This window comes from Panthera uncia (genome assembly GCF_023721935.1).
Source record: "Panthera uncia isolate 11264 chromosome D3 unlocalized genomic scaffold, Puncia_PCG_1.0 HiC_scaffold_8, whole genome shotgun sequence".
Classification (NCBI taxonomy): domain Eukaryota; kingdom Metazoa; phylum Chordata; class Mammalia; order Carnivora; family Felidae; genus Panthera; species Panthera uncia.
Genome location: NW_026057586.1, coordinates 74,593,011 through 74,613,638, shown reverse-complemented (window position 1 = coordinate 74,613,638; position 20,628 = coordinate 74,593,011). Strand labels below are relative to the sequence as shown.

The 20,628-nt window shown below is 47.0% G+C and overlaps 1 protein-coding gene across 1 annotated transcript; it reads right to left on the bottom strand.

Moving 5' to 3' along the window:
* Window positions 1-715: 715 nt before the first annotated feature.
* OASL (2'-5'-oligoadenylate synthetase like) lies at window positions 716-18,323 on the bottom strand. Its single transcript, XM_049619223.1, has 6 exons — window positions 18,095-18,323; window positions 14,243-14,525; window positions 12,903-13,078; window positions 6,056-6,297; window positions 2,777-2,924; window positions 716-1,736 (listed from the first exon to the last, which is right to left on the bottom strand). The coding sequence occupies exons 1-6, from the start codon at window positions 18,290-18,292 to the stop codon at window positions 1,236-1,238; spliced, it is 1,548 nt and encodes a 515-aa protein (XP_049475180.1). The 5' UTR covers window positions 18,293-18,323; the 3' UTR covers window positions 716-1,235.
* Between the last annotated feature and the right edge of the window lie 2,305 nt (window positions 18,324-20,628).

Sequence of the window (20,628 nt, the reverse complement as noted above, 5' to 3'; positions counted from 1 at the left end):
GTGGGTAGAGCATGTGACTTGATCTCAGGATTCTAAGTTCAAGCCCCACCCTGGGGCAGAAATTACTTAAAGGAAAAATAAAATCTTAAAAACAAAAACAAAACCTCTTTGGCCTTGGGCTTTTCTATTATGAAAGAGAGGAAGGTGACTTATTCATTCCTTTTTTCTTTTTTAAACAAGAATTTTCCCGTTACAACGTGGGTACTGGGGGCACTATCAAGAGTAAAAGCCGGGGGTGGACTAGCCTGTCTACCCTATGGAAAGGAGGCAGTTGTTCTGTCCCTTAAGGCAAAAGAAGGCAGGGAATAGGTTACTATTGGTAAATTGCCCAGAGGCTGCTGAGAACCAATCATAAAGTACATTTTATATTCTATAGTAAGGGAGTAGTTAATCAGAAACCAGGGCAAAGGGGAGGAGTAAAAAGGAAACTTTTTACTGGTTGATGGGAGTAAACCTGATCACATGATCTCCTCTGATGATAAAGATACTGTTCTTTTCCTCAAGTCCTTGGACCATTATGTACTGTTTGTGTGTGTGCATCAGGAGTTGAAGGGATCGTTTTACACTTCATCGTCCTCGCTGTCCTGGGCTTTGTCTCTGTCTGTCTCAGTTTCCCTGCAGTCCTCGCCTCCCAGAGTTAGGAGGCTCAAATGAGTAAGCAAGAACCACCAGGACGGCATCAGCACCCGTAGAAAGAGATGACGACCACCCAAAGGAGAATAAACAAAGGTGATTTATTTCCAACTTGCTACTGCAAGGGAGTCAGCCACCATCCCTCGTAAACTGGCAGAGATTCCAAGACAGGGAAAACTTTATAGTGGAAAAAAAGGGAAGGCTTCAGGTATACTCTGATTGAAGCTGTTGGCATGGGGAAGCAGTAGGCAGCTAATTAGAAGCAGGGCCTCCTCTGTGATTGGTTAGGGAGCCTATCTGGATTTTTCTGGTTGGTTCTAAGTTGGAAGTGAGGTCGAATTAGGGAAGCTGGCAGTGATCAAGTCCTGATGATTTGGGGGTGCTTGCTGCAGAGGTGATAGTTTGGCTTCCTGGGCTAGGGGACTGCAGAGGCTGTGGGTCAGAATTCTATTGTCATGTATGGTCTGGCCATTGTCCATCGTATAGCAAGTGTCCCACATCCCTCCTGGCGGGGCTACGCTCACTATTTACAAAGCTGGTGAAGACATGGGACCTCCCCCAGGCGAGAGCTGGAGGAAGTGGTTGATATGCTGAGTCGCAGATTAGTTGGGCAGAAAAGGAAACTTTCCAGCTTTCTTCTTGGAGAGGATGAGGGTATCACTATCCCGGATACCATAGCTCCACAAAGACACCCAATCCTGCAGGACTTGGCCTTGGAACTCCAGCTGCTGCTGACTTGTGGGCAGCCCCTGCTTGTCTTCAATCTGCTGCTTCAGGCCCAGGATGAAGCTTTTGGGGTCAATGGCGTAGGCGTGGCTCCCACCATTGGGATGATTCACAAAGACCTGGATCTCGGGGGAGATGGTCTCCACCAGACAGATGCGGATGTTGGAGAAGACTCCGTAATAGGCCAAGGAGCACTGGCTATTGAGGGGCTGTCGCTTGCCACCAGGCTCCTGGAAGGACAGATGCTGTAGGCCCACACAGCCCCGGCTCTGCCAGATCTTCTCTTTAACCTTCTTTATGGGTTCATAAGGGTTCACCCTGAGGATCAGATCTGAGTAACCCCACTGTTCCACGGTCACTTGGATGTCTCGTGCCCGCTGGAAGGGAGAGAAGAGGGAGGGAGAGGGGTTAATTCCACCCTCCTCTGACATGCAAAATTTCCCTTTACCCATCCTCGTGTTTCCAACAGCAGTAAACATTTGGGTTGTGCCAACCACCTTCCAGGCCCTGGGCTGGGCACCTGTCACACTCTTCTGAATGCATTTTATTGTCACAGCAGCCCTACGACCTTGGTTCCTATTATCCCATTGTACAGATGAGGAAATTGTGGTCGAACGTGGTTAAATAACCTTACTGACCATCACAAAGGTGGTGAGGAGCACCGTGGGTATTTGACCCAAGGTCAGTCAGATTTCAAAGTCTGTTCTGAACCACCATCAGCGGCCACGCTCGAGGGCCTGAGAGTCCCTGGTGGCTGAAGAACACCACCTGGAAGGTGCTGGGGAGGGTTGGACACCAGCTGATTTTTCAAGAAGGAACATAAGCCTGGAATCCCCAAGTCTTCTGATTTTACAAGATAAAAGTCTTTGCACAATGGTTTTTAGATTCAGGAAAAACCCAGAGGCACATACTTTTCAGTCTATCTGTGGGCCTCAGTTGGCTGGTAGGCCCCACAAAGACCTGGGTGCAAATTCTGGCTCTGCTGCCCCTTTGCAGTGTGATCTTGGTTAATTAACTGAACCTGCCTGAGCTTCAGTTTCTTCATCCCTTGAGGGTAGGGGTTAAGTCTTATTTCTGCACTACTGTTGTTCCATTGCCCCTCCCCACAGCAACCCCAAATGCCGGCACAAGAGAGCTGTTGAATTGACTCGCCTGGGCTCAGCTCATGCAAAGAATGCTCGCGAGCATGACTGATTCTCCAGGGGGTTGCGGGAAAGAGAAAGACAAGGAGAACACGAGTTTGTAAGAAAGGCTGAGGCTCAGAGGGTTGAAAAAATGTCCCCGAGTTCACAGAGCTGGTGGGTGCCCCAGCCAGGCTTCCAACTTCCTGACTCCATCGACACAGAAGTAAGTATATGCTATGCAGTTACCCGCTTCCGAGCTTCAAGCCCTTGACAACCCCGAGAGGAGCCATTACCTTCACGGTCCAGCTGGGGACTGGATTCTCCTTGTCGTCATAGCAACAGTTCTGTTTCAGGCACTGGGAGGCCCTCTGAGCGACGATGTCCCATCTGTACCCTTCTGCCACATTGTGGGTGGGGTCAGCTGGATCCAGGATGACAGGCCTGCAACACAGGGAGAGGGTTCCCAGACTCTCTCCCGTCTGGAGGCCAGCAAGCCAGAAAGAATCCTGCTCAAGCGATCATCTGTTCCAACCACTGAGCACGTGCTGTGTCTGGAGCCCTGGGCGGGCTGTCAGGCCGAGAGGACCCAAGAACATTGGTGGAGAAGAAGCGAGAGGGGATGATTATATTTCCAAGAATTCCTTTTGGGGAAAGGTGCGTGCAAGGTGTTTGGGGGGGGGTGTGGAGTGTTGAGATGCCCCAAGGGCATGGGTAGCGATAACAGGTACCTGCTTAGGCAGGTGGGCAGAGCTTTTGTTTTGCTGAGGCTCCATAAGTAAGTTGAAGGCTAGGGCTGCTGAAGTGCTTTGGATGATAGAAACACCACCACCACCACCAACGACTGATATTTATTGAGGCGCTGGGCCACACCCTGTGTGAATTCACCTATTTTAATCCTTCTAACAATTCTGAAAGGCAGCGACTATTGTTGCTGTTGTTGCTGTTGTCCCCATTTCACACATGAGGGAACTGAGGCACAGACTTCTTTCTATGAGTTCTCACAGCCAGCAAATGGGTGTTCTCACCCATGGGCTCTGCCTCAGTAGAGCAGGGGTTAGGCTGCCACCAAATGTCTCTCTTCTGTATAAATGGTGAATGAATTTTTAAAGAATATTGGCTCGAAGGAGGTCTAATCGCTTCCTTAAGTGGTGTGGCGTGGCCATATGTGTTGGATGCCAAGCCCATGATTAAGACCTGGCCCTTATACTCCAGGAGCTTTGGGCATAGGAGGGAGCTGTGACTTTATCCGTGACAGAATGCAACATCCCTGCATCCCTGAAATAATCCTGCCTGAAAAAGGGGGAGGTGCCAGGCTGTCCTAGAGGGTGAGATCACCTGACCCAAAGTGACCCACCAGGTGACATGACACATAGCGCCTGTGCCCAATGGGTAGACTAGTTCCCTCTGGGGATTGGACCAGGGATGATGCAGGTTCTTCATCAAACGGAAGTAAGAGAGGAACAGGGCAGGTGTAGGGAGAGCAGCAGAGGTCATGGGAAGAAAGAGGGCGTGGGGACCACGAGAGAGACAGAGAAAGAGGGTGTCTGCAGGTTTGCCTCGGGTCCCAGTGGCTTTCTAACCTCACATTCCTGGACATCCTTATAATAAAAATCCCCTTCTCATCAGGAGATTGGGGTTTTCTTCCTTGGAAAGAAATAAAAAGACCCAATACTCATATAAGGGAACAATAAATATTGCTTGCAGCTACCTAGAGCTAATGTAAAGACTTGTTTCAGCTGGATGTCCCCAGAAGTAGGTGCCAAGAGCAGGATCTGAGTGCTAGGGGTTTATTTGGAAGGATATGTGGGGAAGCACCACCTGTGGGGAAGGATATGTGGGCCACTGGCGGTCAGTTCCACTGCAGGGCCTCTGGGAAACAGTGTAGCACACGTGATCCAGATCCATCTGAGACAGGAGGGAGCTGGGGTATTTATCCCCCAGCTTCCACCTGTCATTAGGGGAGGCTGAAAACCCTCAGGCAAAGGGACCCAAGTGCTGACGGTTCAGGTTGAGCCAGCCTTCTCTGAAATGGTTGATGGCCCAGGGCTTGGGGGCGGGCGCTGGTGCTTTTCCTAGAGCTACATGTGCTCCAACGGCGTGAGCTACAATAATGAACATTTCCCCGGCATCTACCATAGACTGCACCCCGTAGGCCCTTCACGTAGTTGTGCTCTGACCCTTACAACAGCCTGCACAGTGGGTGACAGTTTCTCCTGTTTTCCAGATGAGGAGCTGAGGCTCACAGAGGTGAGACAAAAAGGCAGGACTGGGATGACACCTGGCTCTCCATGATTCTTTCCATTTTTCCATGCTGTCACTAAAACGCACCGAAATGGGCTTTTGGAAGCCAGAGAGGAAAGCAGGGCGAGGTTCCTTGAGGGACAGGGAAACGCCCCTCAACCCCTCTGGGCCCCTGCGAGTTTGAAAGGTGGCCAAATTTTTTTTTTTTTTTTTTTTTTAGTTTGGATACCATTAATTTATTATAAAAGAGAGACAGGAAAATTATTTACATGATGAAAGATTTCGCAACTTCACTGGAACAGGCAGCTTCACTTCATGCCATTTCAATAATGATTTGTTTCAGTCTACATACTTTCCGTCTCTAAATAAGAGATAATCCATCTCTAAATAAGAGATGCCACCATCTCTAAATAAGAGATAATCCTTGATGAGGCACCTAGGTGGCTCAGTGGGTTGAGCATCCCACTTTGGCTCAGGTCATGATCTCATGGTTCATGAGTTCAAGCCCCACATCCGGCTCTGTGCAGACAGCTCAGAGCCTGGAGCCAGCTTCGGATTCTGTGTCTCCCTCCCTCTCTGCCCCTCTCTCGCTCATGCTCTGTCTCTCTCTCGCTCTCTCCAAAATAAATGAACATTAAAAAAATTTTTTAGGGGCGCCTGGGTGGCTCAGCTGGTTAAGCATCCGACTTCGCTCAGGTCATGATCTCACAGTTCATGAGTTCGAGCCCCACGTTGGGCTCTGTGCTGACAGCTTGGAGCCTGGAGCCTGCTTCAGATTCTGTGTCTCCCTCTCTCTGCCCCTCACCTGCTCACACTCTGTCTCTCTCTGTCTCTCAAACATAAACATTAAAAAAATTTTTTAATGTTTTTTTTTTTTTAAAGAAATAATCCTTGTCATCTAAAACTACTTTGGTGCCTCCATATTCTGGAAGAAGAACTTTATCTCCAACTTTCACATTGACTGGTTGAATCTCTCCATCCTTTCCTTTAGATCCCCATCCACCGTTCACCACTGTTGCTTGCAATCCTTCTCCTTGAGATTTTTCTGGAAGCACAATGCCTCCGTGGATTACAATTTCGGCGGGACCCCTTTCAACTAAAACTCGGTCAAAGAGGGGAAGAAACTTTCTAAACGCCTGTTCTGCCATCACTCCAGCCGCCCCAGTTGGTAGTCCGAAAGACGGCCACCTGGAGGTGTGCCCCGAGTCACTGTGAAATTCTGGTTCAGTTTTACTACTTGATAAAGCCCAGCCATTCAGTGAGACACCGCTTTTGCCTCCCTTCTCTCTCCAGTCTCCGTGGGATGTGGCGAGCAAGCAGGGGCCCAGTACCTGTCTCTTTTGAACTTTTTTCTGACAAAGCCCTTGATGAGTGGGTTCTGGAATGTGTAGTACTTGGTCCAGTAGATGCAGAGGAACTTATACTCCTGGAGCAGCTCCATCACAGTGGCAAAGCCCTCGTCCAGCCTGAAGCTCTCGTCCTCCTGGGCACCTACTTCCCAGGCGTAGATAGTCAGCAGCTCAAGGGCATAGACAGGGGGCAGCGCCGCCCTTGGGCACTTGGCTTTCACGTGCTGTAGAAAGAGACCCGGGAGAGAGAGACCCCAAGATTGTGTGTCAGGATCCGCTCTGGACGGACCACAAACTGGAAAACCCAACTTCCTGTGTCAGCTCTGCCACCTACTGGCTGTGTGATCCTGGCCAGTCACTTTCCCTTTCGGGCCCTACATGATTTTCCTGGTTTTAGACTTAAGGGGCTCGCTCAGTTGGCCCAGTGGGTTTCAAAGTATGCTTTTTTTTTAAGGTTTTATTTAAAGAATTTTTAAAATATTTATTTTCAAAGACAGAGACAGAGAGAGCAGGGGGAGGGGCAGAGAGAGAGAGAGAAAGAGAAAGACACATACACACACACACACACACACACACACACACACACAGAATCCCAAGCAGGCTTTGTGCTGTCAGCCCTGAGCCTGATGTGGGGCTCGCGAACCCTGAGATCATGACCTGAGACTAAATCAAGTCACTTTAACGAACTGAGCCACCCAGGCACCCCTTAAATATTTTATTTTTAAGCAATCTCTACACCCTACACGTGGGGCTTGAACCCATAACCCCGAGATCAAGAGTTGCATCCCTCAAACTAGGCTTGACATAACCCCTGGTGTGGACTTACAGAGAGATGTCCCATGGAGTGAGGGGTGGGACTCTGCTACTAGATCCCAGCCTAAGCAGCTCCATTTCTATCTCTCTTAGTGTACTGGGCTTCTGAAAGTTTTCCTTCAAAGAAAAGTCTTCTTAGCTGATAGAAAAAAAAAAGGGAGGGGTGGGAGGTATCTATAGAATTTGTCAATAGCTGAGATTCTGCGGGGAACGCAGAATGCTCTAGCAGGCATCTCTTTCTTCTCCATTGTATAGTGGCAATGCTGGTTGGAGGATGGGATTAGCATCCCCCTCAACTCCAGGGTGGATCCTGACTGGACAGGGTCATCAGCATAAACCTATTCCCCTTGCTGAGTGATTGGTTCAAGAGAAGCTTGTGATGTGAGCTGGCAATGTGAGTGAAGCCCAGGGGGGCTGAAAGGACAGAAATCTTCTCCCATTTGTGGATATGAGGGCAGAAATAGCTGTGGCCATTTTGCCATCCTGAGGTTAAATCAGCCTGAAATCTGAGTTGGGAGAGAGAGACAGAGACAGAGACAGAAAGAGAGAACTTGAGGCAATTCTAGAGAAAACAGACCTGGAGACCCCCCCCCCTCAAAACAGTGCCTGAAACCCCATCCCCGCTGTTACAGGTTTTCACACATGAGCTGATAATTCTCCTTGGTGTTTAAGTCAGTCTGAGTTGGTTTTTCTCTTACTTGCAAAAGAAAGCATCTTAACTTAAGCATCTTAAAGAAAAGCATCTTTTCTTAAAAAGAAAGCATACCAGTCACTTCTTGTCTAAACAATTTTTCTAGTATTCAGTTAGAAAATGAAAATTTCTGTCAAACATCCAGCTATTTGGTTCGTGGATGTGACATTGACATCTTGCCCTGTGGCCACTAACACCCCATAGTCAAAGGGGGAAAAAAAACCCTACTTCGACTTTGAAACAAACAAAAACAGGTCATCTAAAGAATAACAACTTTATTCTCAACTTTTAGAAGCATTTTTCATTGAATTAAAATTTATTTACAAATTAATGAATTTGTTTTCATAACATTTTTTGAATTCACACTTAAAACTCAAGACTAATGTAATTTTGTTAAGAATTCAAACTCATAGCAGTACAATTTATTTTCTCCAGTATTAGGGAGATTTTACTAGTGGGATTCTTTTTTTAAAAGTTTATTTATTTATTTATTTTGAGAGAGAGAGAGCTGGGGAGGGGCAGAGAAAGAGGGAGAGGGAGAATCCCAAGCAGGCTCCACATTGACAGAGCAGAGCCGGACGTGGGGCTCAAGCCCATGGACCGAGAGATCATGACCTGAGCTGAAGTCTGATGCTTAATCACCTGATCCATCCAGGTGCCCCTACTAGTGGGATTCTTAAAATTTAGATGATAAATATAATGCAGAATGCCTGTAATCGTAAGATGTAAGCCTTAGGGAACATGAGCCCTTTCATTCTCTTAGGAGCTTCAACAGACTATTTAATGGTACAAAGAAAAACAAAAAAACAAAACAAAACAAAACAAAAAAACCCAGAAGAAAACATCTGTGTTCCCTTCCAGGACTGATCTTCAGAGATACTTTGCTTTCTCCATGTTCAGAATGTTTCTGACTCTTGCAATGGCGCCGTCTGAGATATGTCATGACCTTTCTAGATATGATAAATGTGAGAAAATTGCCATTTTTCCATGACCAGACAAACTCTAAACCTAGTCTTGATAATTGTTGTTTCTTTAAACACCTATTATATTTTCCACTGGCTTAAGCCTTTTCTTCTGCAGTCTGATTCCCTGGCAAACTAGCCTGCAGGTTCTTATTTAATAAGTGACTTTTGTCTGTTAGTTTCTTTTTGCAGCAGGAGGTCTGTCTCACTGAGATTGTCCAGGAGGATTTATTTCCCAAACGACCTGAACTGTGTTGCCTGAGAAATGTACCCCATGGGCTTTGACATTTGGACACGCCCCTTTTCCAGCTCCCAGGGTGGACCTTGTGTGGCAACAGCTTTACCCTTGCTGATGTTTCTTTCCACCTTCCCCAATCTGACTGTTTGTACGTCTGATCCTAATTAAGTCTGATTCTTGGCCAAATCCGATTCTGGTTCGTGTTCTTACTTATTTGTACAGGGCCGTTTATGTCCCTTTTGGTGACAATGACCTGTGCATCTGGTTTTATGGTTTGACCATTTGGTCTCTATGGGGAGACAGATGATAGGACTTTATTCTCTGCTGGGTGGCAGTTGATGGGACTTTGCTTGTATTTTGCATCTTTCTCTGTTTCTCTTTTGGTCTGTTTTTTTTTTTTTTCTTGAGGATTCTGGTATCTCCCAGGAGGCTCACTGTTGTTGTCTTACGGGTTTTTACATTACTCAAAAAGTTGTCTGCATGTGTGAATATGTGTGCATGTGTGTGCACATGTATATGTGACAACAGCCCTAGGAGATGAGGAGCTGACTGATGGCTGGATTTATTTTTGACCATAATTAAAGTAGTAAAACCAAAAGTTGTAGTTCTTTTTGTTTTTGTATATAAAAGAAGAAAACATTTTACAAAAGAATGATCTGATTACAATATAATCTATTGGTAGGTAGATTTCTTTCTTCCCACTCAGAGATTGGAAATTTATGGAGCATAATTGGGAATAAATTCATATTCCCAAAGGGGGACTGAGACAGAAGTTCACCAGATTCTTTTATTCCAGAAGCAGATGACTTCATAAAAGCAGATTGCTTAACCAAAGATCAACAAAATGAGAATTAATTACCCAGATTAATGTTCTATTTTTGATGGATATGTGACAAAAAAAAAAAAGACCCATTCTTTCTTCTTAATCTAATTTCTATCCTCAATCTATGGCTATACTTGGGCAAGCTAAGTTTAAACGTTCTTTAAATGACATATTATTCCAACACCTCAGGATAAAAAATGCCTATAAAAATTCCTACCATCGATTATAATCTAACAAACCCTCAGAAAAACAAAGATAATGATGCTGTAAAAGCATAGCATATATAAATTGGCCCTGTTTACAAAACTATTCAGAATGATGGTTAAACATTTACAGAGTGATTTTATTAACTTCTTTTTCATGAATACGTAGCATTTACATAAGTTCAATACAAATTTATCCTTCTTCCTACGAGGATAGGTTTAGATAAGGCAATGTGTCAATTAACCGATAACCAATAATAAATCAAGTTTATAAATAAAATTGTTTTCATGCAAGAAATCTCATTTCATTAGGTGTGAAAATTCCACTATTAAGAATCAAAGACAGGGGTGCGTGGGTGGCTCAGGTAGTTGAGCGCCCAACTCTTGATTTTGGCTCAGGTCATGATCCCAGGGTCATGGGATCGAGCCCCACATCAGGCTCTGTGCTGGGCATGGAGCCTGCTTAAGATTCTCTCCTCTCTCTCTCTCTCTCTCTCTCTCTCAGCCCCCTCCCCAGCTCTCTCTCTCTCTCACAAATAAATAAAATTAAATTAAAATTAAGAAAAAGAATCAAGGACAGGGGCACCTGGGTGGCTTGGTCAGTTAAGTGTTTGACTCTTGATTTTCAGCTCAGGTCATGATCTCATGGTGGTGAGATCCAGCCCACGTTGGGCTCTGTGCTGGGCATGCAGCCTGCTTAAGATGCTCTCTCTCTCCCCTGTCTCTCTCTGCCCCCTCTCCCTCAAAAGAATCAAGGACAAAATAAAACAGACCAGAAAGACAGATGATGTATAATTCCATTTAAATGAGGGACCCAGAGAATAGGCCAATTCACAGAGACAGAAAGTCAAATGATGGTTGCCAATGCCTGGGGAGGGGGAGGATGGGGAGTTACTGTTTACTGGGTGCAGAGTTTCTGCCTGTGAGGATGAAAATGATCTGGGAACAGACAGTGGTGAGGTTTACACAGCACTGTCAATGTAATTAATGCTGCTGAACTGTATACTTAAAATGGCAAAAAAAAAAACAAAAACAAAAAAACCCAAAAAAACCCCAAATGAACAAAAAACCTTGTGTGAAAAGCACAACTAAAACACTGGGAAAAGTCCCATCTTGTTCCCAGAACTGTACTGAATTAAATACTTCCAAATATAAGAAACAAACATCATTTTGTCCGTAAAAGAAAAACAAACAAAAAAAAAACAACAACAACAAAAAAGCAAGAATAACCCCCTCCTCTTCACACATGGAAATGATGCTTATAAAATCCCTGCCAGAAACTGATCTGATACTGTTGCAAGGCTGATAGAAGCCCAGCATTATATAGATGGCAAAAATAACACTTTGGGGACAGGCTACGAGCATGAACACACTTAGACGTCTCTAAGATCGGTGATAACCTTACAGTCAATTTGAAAGATGAAACACCTGAGGAGCTAAGTTGCGTGCTCCCTGGTCTCCGACCCCCTAGTTGATGGACTGAAAAGAAGAATGAAATACTTCTGAGCCATGAAAGCACATGACAACTCCTGGGACTTTACAAAGCCTCCAAACAAACAAACAAACAAACTTCAATCTTTTAACCACAATGAGACTCTAGTTGTGTTTACCAAATAGCATGAGCTCTTTATGTCCTTCTATATTGACCAACACATCTTGCAACACTCAGCTAAACAAAACTAGTTGAACCAAAGATATCATCAAATCAGTAACACTGAACCAAAAAACTGTTTTAAGAAACCACACGTGATCAAATCCCTGTTTTAAGGGAGAAGGCTTGAATAAAAACAGAAGGGAGGATTGTAGAAGTAAAGCTGATATGTTGTCCCGTGGATATTACAAAAAAAAATGTGTATATCATATGCAGGAAGAAAACATTCAGCACTCAAGCAAACAGACAAAGCAAGCAAATGAATCATTCTTTTGGGTTCAAATTCTTCAAGTCCACAAAACCTTGCATCATTTCCTGTAAGTAATTGACTCACCAACAAAACCAATTTTATTCTTGGCTTTGGCGATGCTGGTGTGTGAAGATACATCACAACCTTGGTTGACGTGATAATCATGTAAGAAAATGGCTATTTTTCCACCAAGTAACTGCAAACTTACTAACCTTGGAAAGTTTTTAAGTTCTTAATGTTTATTTATTTTTGAGAGAGACAGACACACACACACACACACACACACACACACACACACACACAGTGTGAGCGGGCGAGAGACAGAGAGAGAGAGGGAGATACAGAATTTGAAACAGGCTCCAGACTCTGAGCTGTCAGTACAGAGCCCAACCCGGGCCTCGAACCCACAAACTGTGAGATCATGTCCTGAGCCAAACTCGGATGCTCAACCAACTGAGCCACCCAGGAGCCCCTTGATTTTTTTTAAAAAAATACTTTTTTCTTAAAAAAAAAAACTTCCTTTTTAAAAATGAACAAATCTTTCTAAAATATGACTTTCTGAACATTTATTTATTAAAATTTTTTTTCCTTACCATTTTTTTTAAATAAGAAAGCAGCTCCCCCCCACCCTGCCCTTTTTCATTTTTGAGTTTGTTTCTGAATTTTCCTTTTGTAATTTTAGAAGACTTGTTCATGTGGATATTTTGGAATATCCTTGGTACCTTGCAAACTATCACGTGTGAAATCTAAAAAGTAGCTATTAGTGGATATATTTAGTCAATAGTGGTTGTGATAGGAACCCAACCATTTGTGGGGGGAAATTGGTGTGGGTGCAATTAAACAAAACTTTCCTCTGGTTAGTCCTTAACCAGCTGAGATTAATTAATGTCTAGAGAACTCAGTGAAGTTGACATTAGCCAACATAGACCATAACTGGGGTGTTACAAACATTTGTTTACTGAAATACTGTGTGTTCCTTATTTTCCTCCTTCCTTCTCTGTTCCTCTTTCTCCTCCTCCTTTCCCACCTTTCTCCACTGTTTCACTTTACAGTTTAAAAGATTAGCAGTTTCTTCCCCCTCCCCCCGTTTCCTGGAATGACAAATCACCCCCCCCCCCCCCCCCCCCCCCTCCCCCCTCCCCCCCCCTGCTGCTTCTGCCAGCGACCCCTTCTGCCCCCATCCTGGCAGCCCCCTCACCTGCAGGTACCAGTGTTTTACCAGCCGCAGGAGGCTTTTCAGCTTGGTTGGCCGATGTTTCACAAAGTTCCTCTGCAGCTCGCTGAAGGATGGGGAGAAATTTCCAGGGTAACCGTGGGCCTCAATCAGACTCACATAGACCTCAGGATGTGGCTGAGAGTTGGAAACAGAAGGCCCTGAGTGGGAGGAGGCAGAGGTAGAGAGTGGGGATTTAGGAAGCCCCAGGTTGATAAGAGGTCTATGGAGCTAGCCTGCTCATGCATTGGAGTGTCTCTCCAGGGAAACCTGAGACCTCACAGTCTAAGGGAATCAAGGTTTGCCTTGCTTGATTGTACTTCTGGAGAACCAAAAGTGGGCTTTCCATTCCTCGGGTCTCAGAAGACTGTGGTCTTCTCTCCACGTCCCAATACCCCAGGTTTCCTTAATGTCTGCTTTGAATTTCTTTCTCGGGGATTTATTCCAAACTCCTGACCCCAGAAGCAGAGAACCAGTTCCAGGTAAGAAAGCTGGGCTCCTCAAGCAGTGTGCTGCTGAATGCTGTGCTTTCGTGGCATGCATCACTAATGCATCTGGGCACTCTCTTTCTTGCTCACGTAGGATCCCACTTCTGACACCTTCTCTACAAAGCAACTCCTGGCAACCACTCTAGTTAACAGGAGCTGGCACAAGAGGAAACATGATCATCTGAGGTTGTAGCTGATACTGTTTACTTCAAACATCGAGGACTCTTTGCCTGAGGACAAACCAGAAGTGCTGGGGAGTTAATGGTCCTGGGAAGCAGCCGTCAGCCAAGGGTGACTGCGAAGTTGGGGCATAAACTCCAACATCCCACTTGGGATTCAGTTGAGGGGTACTGTACACAGTGACTTAGAGTTCTCCAGGAGCACAAAGCCCTGTGGTTCATAATGGTGACCTTACGATGCTTCTTTCCTCCCCTGTCCCTCTCCCGTACTTCCCTATCAGCATCTCCTGGGACTGCTTGTCCTCAAACCCTTGTCTCAGGGTCTGCTTCTGGAAAAGCACAAACACTACACCTGTGATAAATGCTACAGAAGCATCCCAGATTATGCTTCTAACACATTCCCCTCTGTGGGTCTCGTCTCCTCTTGCAATCATATATTTATCCACATGATTATTTGGTAAACGTTTCCCGAGTTGGGTGACACAGTGGCACAAGTTGGGCCAGTCCTGGGCCCTGTGGTCACTGAGCCCCCAGCTCAGAACATGGGTTGAATGGATGAATGCAGGTGTCTGCATGTGGTCATGAACGGGAGGTGAGGGAATTCGGGTCTCCCGGGGAGGGCAAGTGTGTGAATCAGATCGGCTTCCCCTCCCCTTACCCAGGGCCCTGTAGGCAGGCACGACGGTGACAGTGACGAGCTCTGCGGTCTTCCTGGTCTGGATGGTAAAGACGAGGGCATCGGGGACTCCTTGGACTATTTCCACGTTCTCGAGCCCAAGGGCCAGTAGGTCCCGGCAACACCACAGCTTTTTCCACATCAGACTCAGAACGGCTTGGTGGTACCTGGCCTCCTCCCGGAAGCTGTGGAAACAGCTCAGGAACACCACAAGTTCCACCTCCGAGGTTCTCCTGAGCACCGTGCCGTTCCCAAAGGAGCCTACCTGCGGAACACAGAGCCCCGTCACCCTGGGCCACTGCCCCTGCCAGGCAGTCCCTGAGGCTCTTTATAGGAATTATCCCACGTAATGTCCACCGCAGCCCAGAGGTACGGGTGGGGGTACCGCCATCCCCCTCTTTCTGGGTGGGAAAACTGGACTTTCAAGAGACTAAGTCACTCACCCAGGGTCACACAGTGCACAGAAGGGTCTGGGTCTGAACCCAGGCAGCCGGACCCCAGAGCCCACACTTCTTATTAATGACAACGCATTGCTTCTGAGACAGGGTATTCTCAACCTGTGGAGTGACGCCTCCTCCAAGAAACCTAGTGGCGCCTTCTGTACAGCGCATTCTGAGCTTTCTGGGTGTCTGAGTAATTTCATGACAGTAAAAAGCGGGGCGCAGGATTGCCTGGTGGATAAGAACCGTAGGGCAGCCTGCGGGATGGGGCAGCCTGACTTTGACCCCGATTCTTGCCCTTGTTTCTCAGCTGTGTGATCATCGTGAACCCTCATTTCTCATCTGTGAAATGAGAAGAGTAATGGCACTTGAGTCACTGGGAGGAGTGGATGACACATAAGGCATGGCAAGGGCTTACCGCGTGCCCGGAATGCAGGAGGTCAGCAATATATTTCTCATGCTCTTCTTTGTCTAGTGGACTGAGATCATCCATTCTCTGCCTGGGATTCTGTTTCCCCATCTGGATGGAAGGGGCCTGAGCTGGACAAGTTGGAAGTGGTCTATTTGATGTTCTGAGAGTCTAGACCTGCTCTCCCGCCCCTCCTGCCTCTGTTCTACAAAGCCCCACAACTCTCCAGCCTCAGGTTGGGCGGTAGAATTGCTAGTGATGCCCCAGACCTCAAGTTGGCTACCGCTTCTGGGGGGTGGAGTCACCAAGGGTTGATTATAATCCAGCTGTCACGGGGGGTGGAGTCACCAAGGGTTGATTATAATCCAGCTGTCAGGGGGTGAACACTCACTGTATCACTGAAGGCCCTTTGCACATACAGTATCTTTTAATCCTAACACCCGCCGATTGAGGTGGGTACAGGTATGATTGTCCCCAGTGCACAGATAAGAAAACTGAGGCCTTGAGGATTAATCAACTTGCCTTGGACTCAGAGCCAGGAGTCATAGTCAGTCAGATAAAGGGGCAGAAGACAAGGGTGGTTCTTCTCCCTTTCTTTCCTGTGACCCAAGTCTCTGAGGCAGGCCCTGGTTCTGAGGAGAAGACTGCCATCTTTTCTTCCCCCGCCCTTTTGCATTCTCTTCCTTCACTGAGACCCAGCATTTCTGCCCCATTTGGCAGGGCTGGGGATGGAACCCTGTGTGTGAATGAAGGGCTCATCCCCTTGAAAGCTATAGGCTTCCTGCCGTTTTCAGTGGTAAGACCCAGGCAGAGAAGAAAGAACATTCTAGAATAATCTTCATGACTTGCTTCAGCCTGAATCTGTTTAAACCCAACTCGTTCAAGGACAAGCCCAGTAAATCAGGTTTTTGGGGGTGGGTGAGGGGGGGGAGAGGGTTTAGGGTCTGAATAAAGCAATATTTCTCATTGACCATTGCTTTTGGGCTATCTCTTTTATTTTGTGGTTTCAGGGAGGAGGCAAGGGCTATAGTCTTCAGGCAGAGTTTGAGGGCTGGGTAAATACCACTTCCTGCCATCAAAACTCGTCCTCTTTGTAGCATCCTATAGTCTCTGGACCTGCCCCATTTCATCTACCCCATTCTCTGGATTGTTAGGGGTGGGGTAGGCTGGGAGGCTCTGCCTGATTCAGAGCAAGAATTTATAACAACGCTTTTGTTTTTGAGCATGTACCAGGTGCTAATTTTTTTTTAATGTTTGTTTATTTTTGAGAGACAGGGCATGAGTGGGGGAGGGGCAGAGAGAGGGGGAAACACAGAATCCGAAGCAGGCTCCAGGCTCTGAGCTGTCAGCACGGAACCCAACGCGGGGCTCGAACCCATGAACCGTAAGATCATGGCCTGAGCTGAAGTCGGATGCTTAACCGACTGAGCCACCCAGGCGCCCCCAGGTGCTAATCTTTTAGCTTTTAGCTTTTGCTGGACAAGGAGGAAATGGTGATGAGGAGACAGAAGCTTGAGAGAGAAGAGGAGTTAAGATCACGCAGCTGGTAAAGAAAACATGCCAAGAGTCAAACCCTTGTCTGTGGAAATCATACGGCCTCAGGCTCTAGGCGCTAGGGGTGGGTGTAAGGAAGGGCTAGGGACCTGAGATTTCTAAATCCTTCCCTGGGGTGGCTGCCCCTGGAGACAGGACTAGAGCACTGGGCTGGAAGTCAGGTGCCCTAATTCTAGTCTTGCTTTTGCCACTAGCTCTCTGTGTGAACTTGGGACACCTATCACCCTCTCTGTGCTTCAGTTTCCTTCATTTTTAAACAAAGGTGTGGCTGAGACTGTCTGATTCTCCAGGGCCTTTCTCGCTTTGACCTTCTTGAATTTTGACTCTAGCCAGGTCAAGAAGCAGCTGAAGGAAGGGCTTGGGGGGACATCTCAGTGAGGGCAGCCTGGAGCCCCGGCTGTGGAATCAGATAGATCCTGGTTCAAATCCCGGCCCCACCCACTAGCTGTGTGACCTTGGGTAAGTCACCTCGCCTCTCTGAGTTTCCGTTAAAGAAAACTTTTTTTTTTTTTTTAAGGTTATTTTCTTTCTTTTGAAGGCTTCATTTAAATTTTTTTTTAATTTACATCCAAATTAGTTAGCATATAGTGCAACAACGATTTTAGGAGTAGATTCCTTAGTGCCCTTTACCCATTTAGCCCATCCCCCCCTCCCACAACCCCCCCATAACCCTCAGTTTGTTCTCCATATTTATGAGTCTTTTCTGTTTTGTCCCCCTCACTGGTTTTACATTATTTTTGTTTCCCTTCCTTTATGTTCATCTAAGAAAACTTTTTTCATCTAAAACTTAAAACGTAGAAAAATAGAAAGAGAACACAACGAGCACTCATAGATCCAGCCAGTGAGATTCAACAGGTGTACACTTCTCGCCACATTTGCATCATCAAAAACACTTTAAAGCAGATTACAGATACTTTTTCCCTGAATACTTTAGGGAGCACATTTCCCCCCATAACCGCCAAACTGTTACACCTAATAAAGTCAACAATGGCTGTCTTAGATGACCTAATCTCCAGGCTGTATTAAAATGTCCTTAATTGTCCCCACACTGTTATTTTCCAGATGGTCTATTTCACACCTGGATCCAATCGGAGACCTCGCATTGCATTTGGTCACTAGGAACCTTAAGCCTCCATTGTGCTCATCTGTAAAACGGGCAAAGGACAGTGCATACCTCACAGGGTGCGTGGATTAGAGACAGGGTATGTTAAGGGTTTGGGCTATCACTAGTTTCCTTATCAGGCTTGTTCGGCTCAAGGCAGACAGTACGTACGTACTACAGGGTGCACGCGGCTAGCTGGGGTGTCCTGACGTGTCAGCAGCGCGGGCTGAGGATAACGAGGCGAGACGTCCCCAAGCATCCTCTGACGCGAGGACCCCCATGCTGCCTTTGCCGGGCCCTGGCCTGTGGATGGGAGGGACTAATCTCACCTTGACCACCTTCAGCACCCGCGCTTCCTGGTCCAGACCATGCTCCCCCTCAAAGTGCTCTTCCCTCAGGAATTTTTGCACCGTCCGCACGGCCTCCAGGACCTCTTCTTTCCAGTCCCGGCTGGGCTGCAGCCACTGAGTCACGAAGGAGTCCAGCCGGGAGGCAGGGGTGTCATAGAGCTCTGGGGTCAGCGCCATCTCTGAATGAGGAGAGTACCACTGGGGCACAGATTTATAGCCAGGCACCTACCCAGCTCCCTGCACACACCCACTTCTTTAAGGGGGCTCCCCCGCGGCTGACTGCCAGCGTCCTGTGGGATAAAGGGACCAGAGAGGAGACGGAACCAGGGGTGTCTGGGCTGACCTGGGTTCCTCTTCTTGGAGACCCCTTGCCGCGGCGAGGACACTGAGGGACAGCGAGCCAAGCTGGGAGATCTGGGGCCACCTTAAAATGCTTGGCTTCCAGTCCACCTTTTTGCTGTTGGTTTCGATTCTCAGCTTTTAGAGTTTCTAGAGTTTCCCTTTCATGACGTTTGGAAACTGAAATTGGCTTGGGTTTGGCCCCAGAGGAGGCAACTCTCCCAGTAGGTCAGAGGGATGGCATCCATCGGCCCGGCCACCCCCTCTTGTCACACAAAAATGAGGCTCAGAAAGACAAGGGACTTGCTCACGGTCGGTTGGTGGTCGGTCAGGGTGAGCCAGGGGAACCCCAGAGTCCGGCAGAATAGACTGCCCGCCACACTCTTAACTTCTGTGACCCTCGCATAATTCATCTCTAAAAAATAATGCTAACCCACCCCCTAGGAGGTTGTGCAGATGAAGCACTGAGCATTGAGCACAGAAAGCACCCGGTAAATGCAAATATTATGATTCAGTCACTAAACACCTATTGAATGCCTGCTAGGTGCCAGATGCTGTGTTAAAAAGACAATGAGATGTAGTTCCTGTCCCAGGGGCTCCCAGAGCAGTAGGGGAGCCGGACAAGAGACTCTGAGAGTCCAGTGTGAGCCTTCAAAGACCGGGGATGCGGCCAGAAGGGAGAGGGCGTTCCAAACGATCCCGGTGTGTGCCAGGGACTCAGCTGTCAACTATGTGTTGGCACAGAAGGTAAAGTGGGGGGAGAGGAGAGGGATGGGCCTGGACAGTTGGGCAGGAGTCGAATCTTGGCCATTCATTCATTTATTCAACAAATATTGATTAGCTACTACGTGCCAGGCAGGTGCTGGGGATACAGCAGTGAAGAGACAAAAATCCCTGCCTGCAGAAGGCTTGCATTCTGATGATGGAGACAGACAATAAACAGGATAACTATGTCAAATTTTATAGTAAATAAGATGGTGAGAAATGCTAAGGAGAAAAACAGAGCAAAGCAAGAGGTTAAGAGGTACCCGGTGTGTGTGTGTGTGTGTGTGTGTGTGTGACTGTTTAGATGTTCGGTCTTAAATGACGTGGTTGGAAAGGCCTGAAAAGGAGATATTTGAGCAAAGACATGAAGGAGGCGAAGGGTGAGCCACATATATGCTAGAGGGAAGAGGCTCATTCGTGGCAGAAGGAGCAGCAGGTGCAAAGGTCCTGTGGTATCAATGTGCCTGGTGGGTTTGAGGAATAACAGGATGACTGGAAGGGAATGACCAAAGGGGGAGAGTGGGAGGGGATGAGGTTTAAGTGGCAAAGGGTGGGGAGTAAATGCTATGGGATCTTCAAGACCAGTGAGCCTGACTTTTACTCTGAATGAAATGGGGAGCCACTGGAGAGTTTCAAGCAGAGGAGTGACATGGTCTGACTTTTTTTTTTTTTTTTTAAGTTTATTTATTCTGAGAGAGGCAGAGACAGCGCGAATGGGGTTGGGACACAGAGAGAGGGAGAGAGAGAGAATCCCATGCAGGCTCCACGCTGTGGTCACAGAGTCGGATGCGGGGCTCCAACTCACGAAACCGCGAGATTCTGACCTGAGCCAAAGTCGGACGCTTAACTGTCTGAGCTGCCCAGGCGCCCCTCTCCTGTGTTATTTAAATGTGAATCCTAGACATGACATCATTTCCCTGCGTATATTTTGAATATAAACAAGTCTTGCTAATGGATAGAATATGATGTGAGACAAAGACTAGACTCAAGGACCACTTGGAAGCTTTGGGTTTAACAACTGGAAGGATGGACTTGTCCTTAACTGAGTCGGGAAAGGCTGGGAAGGGCGTGTTGTGGAATGCCTCTAACCCTCAGGATTCTCACCTGTAAAACGGGAGAGAAGGTGTTAATCCTACTCCTTCATCTAACTTCCGGGGTTGGGGGGGGAGGGATAGGGATCCAATGACATCATGGTGGTAGAGAATCTTGGTGTCAATGCCATGTCGACGCATGGAACTATGAACTTAGTGAAGAACAGAGAAAAAGAATTTTACTGAGCTGCAGAAGCAGACCTTAGTCAAGGCTTTGGGGCACACCTGATCCGCTGTGATCTGCTCAATTTAGACTGATGAAAGGTTGGGGGGGGGATTTGATTTTTTTTTTTTTAATGTTTATTTATTTTTGAGACA

Excerpts from the sequence above, each read along its gene's own strand:
- OASL (XM_049619223.1), bottom strand. The coding sequence starts at position 18,292 with ATGGCGCTGACCCCAGAGCTCTATGACACCCCTGCCTCCCGGCTGGAC. Across the intron at positions 2,925-6,055 it reads AAAAAGTTCAAAAGAGACAG|GCCTGTCATCCTGGATCCAG; the intron begins GTACTGGGCCCC and ends CCTGTGTTGCAG. Across the intron at positions 1,737-2,776 it reads TCCCCAGCTGGACCGTGAAG|CGGGCACGAGACATCCAAGT; the intron begins GTAATGGCTCCT and ends TCTCCCTTCCAG.